This window comes from Malurus melanocephalus, unplaced genomic scaffold, assembly GCF_030028575.1.
Source record: "Malurus melanocephalus ecotype Western Australia unplaced genomic scaffold, MMel_1.1 scaffold_221, whole genome shotgun sequence".
Classification (NCBI taxonomy): domain Eukaryota; kingdom Metazoa; phylum Chordata; class Aves; order Passeriformes; family Maluridae; genus Malurus; species Malurus melanocephalus.
In genome coordinates this window covers 762,482-770,381 of record NW_026623453.1, presented here as the reverse complement: position 1 = coordinate 770,381, position 7,900 = coordinate 762,482, and the positions used below count along the sequence as shown (strand labels likewise).

At 42.0% G+C, this 7,900-nt stretch overlaps 1 protein-coding gene across 1 annotated transcript in view; it reads right to left on the bottom strand.

Moving 5' to 3' along the window:
* KCTD15 (potassium channel tetramerization domain containing 15) overlaps window positions 1-7,873 on the bottom strand; it is a 44,816-nt gene extending 36,943 nt beyond the window's left edge. Inside the window, exons 1-2 of the mRNA XM_057374292.1 lie at window positions 7,591-7,873; window positions 3,184-3,359 (exon numbers count right to left, since the gene is read on the bottom strand). Coding sequence (XP_057230275.1) covers window positions 3,184-3,347 — 164 coding nt within the window. The 5' untranslated portion in view covers window positions 3,348-3,359; window positions 7,591-7,873. The remainder of the gene's footprint in view (window positions 1-3,183; window positions 3,360-7,590) is intronic.
* Window positions 7,874-7,900: the final 27 nt, after the last annotated feature.

Below are 7,900 nucleotides of genomic sequence, written 5' to 3'. Positions count from 1 at the left end.
GCAGAGCCCTGCACACCCAGAACCTGGCAGAGCCCTGCACACCCAGAACCTGGCAGAGCTGAGCACACCCAGAACCTGGCAGAGCCCTGCACACCCAGAACCTGGCAGAGCCCTGCACACCCAGAACCTGGCAGAGCCCTGCACACCCATAACCTGGAAGAGCTGAGCACACCCATAACCTGGCAGAGCCCTGTACATCCAGAACCTGGCAGAGCTGAGCACACCCAGAACCTGGCAGAGCCCTGCACACCCAGAACCCAGGAGAAGCAGAGTGGGCAGAGCAGAGTCACTCCCACCAGCTCACAGTCAGAGGGATCTGTGGTCAGATCTGTCTCCCAGCAGAGGGGTGACTGCAGAGCAGGTACAGCAGCAACTGCTCATCCTTCCATTGGCTCCTGCTGGGCTTGACCTGGCCAGCTGCTGGCAGCTCCTCCCTCTCACCCAAGTCGACATGAGCTGAGTTTGCTCAGGACTAAAAAGGACCTGACCTCTGCAAAATACTGAGGAAGCTTGGTCATCACAATTTGGTGATTTATTTTTTCCTGATTTCCATCAGCCTCTGGTATTTCTGTGTATCYATGCCTGGGTTGTGTTTATACCCATGCTCACAATCCACGTGTCCTYAAAAATCCAAGTACAATATATGCTAAAAAGCTTACAAGACAAAAGCTCTTCAGGATGTGGGAGCACAGAGAAAGCAACAGAGATGGTAAAACAAATAAAAAAGGAAGTTTATTGCTACAGTTTTCAATTTTGAGCACAAACTATTTAATGTGACTGCAGCTAAGATTTAGCAAAGCATTTCAGCATATGCTTACATCTTTTGCTGAAATACAACCTACAAATTTCTGCGATTTCTTGGATTTGAAGCTTTTAAACTCATGCTCAAACCAAGAGTTTAACATGTGATCCAAAATAAACCAGAAAACTCTGTATGTGGATCAGGATGGCCGTAGCTCTCTATGTCACCTCTGGGCAAAATCCAGCAGTGCCCTGGCATTATTTCCAGATATTTTGCTCAGAAGAGCTATCTCCTTCTTCCTGGCTGKTGAGAGACCCAGGAATCCTCTCCCAGCCACACCACTGCAAGGACAGCCTGTGCCATATGCAAGACACACAACAGGGCAGTGAAGCAGCATCAGGAGCTCCAACCATCCCCATGGGAATAACTGCAGCTATGAGAGCAGGCCAGATTCAATGAATGGGTTACAACTAAGTAACTCAATGKAGCACYGCAAAAAAMCAAATAATAATTAAAAAATAAAAGAAAGATAAATTAAGATGTAGGTTTCATCCAGCTTCATAATGTATAGAGCAGTATGTCCTACTTGGATGCTGGTGAAGGGTTATCTTTTGCTAGAAAAGTAATGTGATCTACAAGTTTCGACCTGGAAGCTCTTACTTCAGTGAGAACTGAAGTTTGAGCAGCTGAAAAAGCATGCAAGCCTTAGCAGATAACAGCAATGTAAATGAAAGACAGTACACAGCAAAACACGAGGCAGCRTGTCAGCCCTGGTCAGTTTTGCACTTTTAAAATCTGAAGAAATATGCTTTTGTTATTTATCAAACAGGAAAATAAAATGGCTCAGTACTCTATTCTCTTGCAAAAAAATCCGTGAATTTATGTATATTCTCCCAAAGCTTCCATAACTGAAGCTTTTATTAAGTTTGATGTGGGGCATATTTTAAAAATAGTGTCAGCAATGATATTTTAAAACATGGAAACAGATGTGTCACTCTATTACAATTGCTAAATCTTCACTGTATTTTTTAATACTATGAAACATTTGTTTGTTTCTCCATTATATATCTCTCGCCACTAAACAGATTTCTTTTCTATGATTAAAGTAGTACCACAAAAACATTATTAAACTGACACTGTCCAAAAAATCATATTGTTTTGGTCATATTTTAAAATACAGGTATTTTAATAATTGGGCTTTTTTTCCGTAGAGAATTTCAGCAGTTCCCTTCCCTTGAAATGAAATCACAGCCATATGCTTTATAATATCAGAGACACTTCAAGGTGTCTCCATAAATGTCATTTATTGCTTGGAACCTGCCAAATCTGCAAAACCCCTTAGTTCTTCTAAAAGAAAAATCTTCAAATGAAACTAGATCTTTACATTGGTTGTCATACAAAAAAAAAAAAAAAAAATCTCTTATGGAATACTGGCCATGCAGGTAGCAGAACCTTGGACAACGAAATTTCCTGGGCTTTGGTTTCCTTCAGAGGCTCTGGTGCACTGGGCACCCTGGCCCTGCACAGCCACCCCTCAGTCTGTGCCAGGCACTCACACTTGCACTCACACTTGCACTCACCCTCTGGTCTGCGAGCAGCCTCAGTTTCAAAAAGCTGAACTGGTTTAGTGATCATAACTGCAAATCAAAACTGGGCACCTTTAATTCATTGCTCCAAGGAATGTGCTTTAACCCCACAGAGAGCAGTGCCTTTCACGCTGCCCAGGGCCCCCATCCTCCACAGTGCCCACACCCTGCAGAACTGGCAGCCAGGCAAACARTGGACTCCATGTCACACACAGATATCATCTCAGGCTACATCTATCCATTATCTGGCAGATCTGGGGTCTATCCTGAGATAATATTGGCCAGATCTGTATAAATCTTGCCAGACATGTCACCAACCTTGTCTAGGACAAGACACTACATTTAAACACACGAGAATCTAATCCAGTCTGTAGCTGCAGCAGCCAGWGTGGGTCAGCCAGGCACTGCCCAGAGGAACTGACTGCTGAGGCACACAGCTACCAGTGAGGTCAGGATTCTGGCTGCCCGACAGAACCATCTATTAGYCCCACAGAAGTAGAACCATTCTTTCTTCTTGGGGAAGAAAAATCCAATTTTTTTCCCCCTAAATCTGAAAGAAAGAAGTTGCCTGCTACAGTTGAAAATAATCTAGGGCAGCACACCAACAGGTGCTTCAAATGTACCAGCACAACACAGAAGATGCTGAGAGAGAAAATGAAYAGACTCTGTAAATAATACATAAATTGTACAGGCCTTTTTTCTGCAGAACTCCAGTGAAGTTACTATATAAATCGGAAACTGAATAATTCATAAATGGTGAATATATAATAAATCGTATTTCGCATTGCAATATTCCTCACAGGTACGTGAGGTGAACAGAACTGGGCAGCAAGCTTGGAAATGCCAAGGTCTTACCTGGAGTCGGGGTACTTTGTCAAGGTAGCAAGACTGCTGGTGTACATGTGTCCTCCTACATCGATGTGCACAGGAGCGTTCGACTTGGTGAGTTGAGCTGGGAGAGGAATTCCTTGAGCAGCCAGCGGAGAAACCGGGGASCGTGTTAGAGACAGACGGGACATGCTTCTTCCCTCCTGCGACAGGGAGGCAAAAAGAACAGTTTCTCTTAAATGTAGCAGTGTGTTACCTTCCTCTCCAGTGTGATCACAGATCTAATCAGATCATTTTTGCATCTGCCTGATCACATATTCCGCTAACAAATTATTGCCACCACTGTAATTAAGTGTATTTGCATCATTTTCTTCTAAGTACCAGAGGGGAAGAGAAAGATGCTTATTAGCAATAAGAAATCAAGAAAAAAAATTTTCAAGGTGTCAGCCTCAAGGGGCGTAAAACAAACTGCAAAATTCTAATTAAAGGTCGTGGGCTTATGTGTTAGATGTGAAATATCCCCTGACAAACGAATAACCAATTTGTGAATTGGGATTCAGGGGGTTTTTGCAAGTTTGTCTCAGTAACAAGACACCACTAAATTAGTGACTTCCTCAGAACCTAAGGCATTTAGTTTATACATGTAGTAAATTTCACATCAAACTAAGATCAATTTTCTTGCCTATTTTCAATAATTGTGAAATAAATGGATARTTTACAGTTAAGCCTTAATATTAGACCTAAACAACTAATATGCTTTCAAACTGAAAACAGTTGATACCTGCAAGCAGTGAAAACAAAAAAAAATATATAAACTGACCCATGCTTTCAGGACAAGATGTGTTAGAAAGTACTGTATAATCTATCATGTGAAATTATAAATTCCACAATCCACATAATGTTTCCTGCCTTAAAAATACTGGAAAATCAGTGAAATTACTGAATTGAGTCCAAACCTTTTCAGCAAAATCAAAGCAAAAAATACTGAATTGTCTTAAAAATGAACATGACAACCATATCAAAAGAAAATTTCTCAATTCTCTTCTGTAAGAAAGGCACAGCTTATTCTGCACGAAACGTGTGTCTCAAAGCTGATTTCAGTTCAACCGGTGCAGACGGCACACATCTCAAACTGAAAAAAACCCTTTTAGAAAAGTTTAAGAAAATGTCCACCCATTCTCCCCCTTATGGGGAAAGCAACATATGCAAAACATTATAGTTGAAGACATTTCTGAATATAATCTAATTTTCCTGGTATTTTGTAATTCAAGCTTGCTACCAAGCACCCAGGCTCTTCCTTATATCTGATAAGCACTTAAYATGCAGCATTCCAAAGTGAATTTCTATTTCTCCCACATTACTTTGATAATGTTTCTTAGAAATCTAAAGCTGGTCTTGCCTTTCTTTTAGCAGTATTTTGCACAAGATGCCCRACTATGCCACTTCATGAACATAAATTAGCAACATTCTTTGTAAAATAATTTCCAAGCTATAGAGAAAGGGATTGAAAAATCTTAATACATCCGAACAGCTTCACAAATTCATCACATCCCCAGTTAGTGTATTTCATCTTGGTTAGCTCCTAAGAATTTCTTGCATCTACAGCACAGAAATACATCACCCCATTATGAATCCACATCCTTTTCTCTTCAGAGGCTGGACGGACATCTGCACTGAACACGAAGCAAACACCAGCTCTGTCCTAGGACTTSTGTGTCAGCCGATGCAAAATTGGGCATTAACATTTTTACTACAGCACCACCTTCAAGGAAAGTGACTAAATCCTTTCATGACTGAAGACGTGTCTTTCTTGTTTCCCACAAGAGCTTGTTGTGGCCAACCTTCAGTAAATATGTCACATAGCATAAATAAAACAACTAACTTTTAAAAACAACCTAGTATGTAAGTACCTACAGTATTTTAGCAAAGTATTTACTAATCTGTCTGCCAACACAGACAAAGGYTGCTGTTTTTTCCCTTACCAAAGAGCACTGTAAACTCATGATCAGTCTCTACTCCTTCACTTAAACGAAAGCTCAGAAGATCCGGGCTGAATGTCAACCCTGTCTTTGTTCAGACCCCAACCATTATCACTAATGATAAAGGTAGAGACCTTGCATGGTACAGGGCTGCCTTAGAAATAAATCTCATGCAGTTGCACAAAACAAGAGTCTAATTAGGGCTCATCTGCACCCCTTGTTACAATTTCCAAATGAAATCAAAGGACTTCCAGTCCTCTGTAAATGTGTCTTACAYTTAACCATTTGTCTTGAAATACAGACTTCAATTTTAAAATATGCACAGATAGCTAAAGATCAAGTGATATGAATCTATTTGTGCATATTTAAACACTGCTGCTATCTTAGGATTTTGTTTAATGTTAGTATACCAGTAAATTCCTTGATCTGTAAAGACTGAGATTCTCAGTGAGGCCATACTCACACAGTAGATATTTAATTTATACTGTTCACTGGAGGGACCTTTTGAACAATCCTCTGCTTTTGGCATTTCTCAGCTAGAGCATGTGTTGAAAAAACACTTAATTATAAAAAATCACTAGAAAGCTAAAATAGTTCTCAAACTTTTATGGCTTTTCATACTTATAGAGGGTGTGAGCCCCTGGCTTTTGAGGGGAGAGAAGAAGGGGAATTAAAACACTGTTTTTTTCCCCTGGCTGGAGAGGATTCACATTAAAAAAATGAATCCTAGATTTTTATTAACGTTGTGGAATTCAATCATTTCTGTATGAGCAAATTATCAAGAGGCACAATTGCTAAGCACTACATAAAGGGCACTGTTGCTCCAAAAAAAATAAATACCCCCTATTTCTTAAGGTACCATAACCCTCTTCCTAATGACTCCTTCCTCTTCTTAAATGTAACACAGCTAAAATTCATCACACTGAGTAATGCATTTATTTTATGCACAAAGCAAAATCCTAAAATGTATTTATCCAGTGAGTCTTTATGCACATATTTTCTAATATGGATGTGAAAATTAAAACCTTAAGGGTAAATATCGCAGGAACACTAACAAACTTCATTTATTAAACCATGGAAAATAATCCCTGCTCTTTAGTTGCCTACAACAGGATACAGCATCCCAACTAGTGGCACAGGCAATAACCCTGCTCTAATAAGTAACACAGGAACCTGCTGAAGGCAAAATCAATAGAGCCTGATTCCCAAATTATGTGAATATTTAGTTTTTCAAACATTACACACCAAGATCTTTCAGAGCCAGCTTATCTTTTCCTGCCTTCCTAAGCTAACTGCTTGTAAAAACTATTTGCCCATGCAAAGTGAAATAATCACAATGCCATGCTCATTTACACACAAAATGATTTTGTGTCCCATTGTGCTCACAGTTGTTCAGCTCTCTAGGGGTGATTAAACTAGCTATGCTGCTACAGCTTGAGATGATTTCACTGAATCGTTTCTCCATGAAGTTGCTTCTTTGCTAAGCTGTTATTTTAACCATAAAAGGTAAACAGAAGGCAGTTGTAAGAGCCATTCAGCTCCGTGCCCAGGGCTATAACCCTAGGGCAGAGAATGCTGAAAGACTGCAGAATTTTCCAGGGTGTTGCCTTTCTTGCTCTAAAGCCTTCAGGAATACTGTTCATTTAATACACACTCTAGATGATACATTTCAGATCCTACTRAAAGAAAGACTTCAAAAGTGTAAGAACTTTTGGGCGGATGAAGCTTTCCCACCTCTGCACATAGCTCGGGGCCATGGTAACCAATACTGCTGTTGATGTTGGGAAAATACAGGAGAAATAAACTGCACAGAGCAGACAGATACGGACAAGGGAGGTGAAAGGTTGCAGGAAAGAAACAGGCAGCAGTCTGGAAGGGGGAACGAGAAAAAAGGGAAAAGAATAAAAAAGGAGGCAGCTCTGAAGGAGGGACAAAGTTAAATCAAGGAGCAGGCACTTAAAAGACTACAGATGGGAAGCAAGACTAATTAAGGATGTAAAAGCGCTTTGTTTCTAAAGTTTATTGTTGCCAGGATAAAAATTAATTGAAACTAATGCTGTTATTCACTCGTGCAGTTTAATTCCTCCATGCACATTTAAGACGTGAAATGAAAACGGCAGGTTTACGGACCTGCCATGAAGCTGCTCTCCCGGGGAGCCGGGGGAGGGGGCGGGTCGGGCCCCAGGACGCGGGCCCGGCTGCACCCCGCGGCATCGCCGCTGCTCCCGAGCTGCCGGATCCTCGGGGAGGCGGCTCTTCCTGCCCAAGGACCTTCATTTCTGTACCAGCAGACCYACGAGGGGTAAAACTACCCACTGCAGCCCCCCGACCGTCCCAAGCTCGGCGCTGCGGGCCAGAAGTTCYCCCGGCAGTGCCGTGACTCCAGGGCAGCGTCTGCATGCCCAGCCTACGCCCGGCGCTGCCGGAGGGGCACAGCCACAGACTGGGCAATTACCTTTGTCTGTCTTAAACAGGGACGGCGACCGCTCGGGTCTGCCTCCAGAACCACTCCGACACAACTTGCCTACGCCGTGGTCCCAGCCCACAGACAAAGCGGGGCGGGGGGCTGCAGACCTTGGGCTCGGTGGATCTAAAATTAAAAGTCCATAAACATTTGCCCACACTTCCACGCTGCTTCACTGAACACTGCACCGAGAGACAGAGGAGATAGTGCCCAAAACTTTTACCGGGGGCGTTGGTTAAGGGGGGAGTTCCCTCTGGAGGTCTGGTTGCCCCCCTACGAAAAAAAGAAAAAAAAAGGAAAG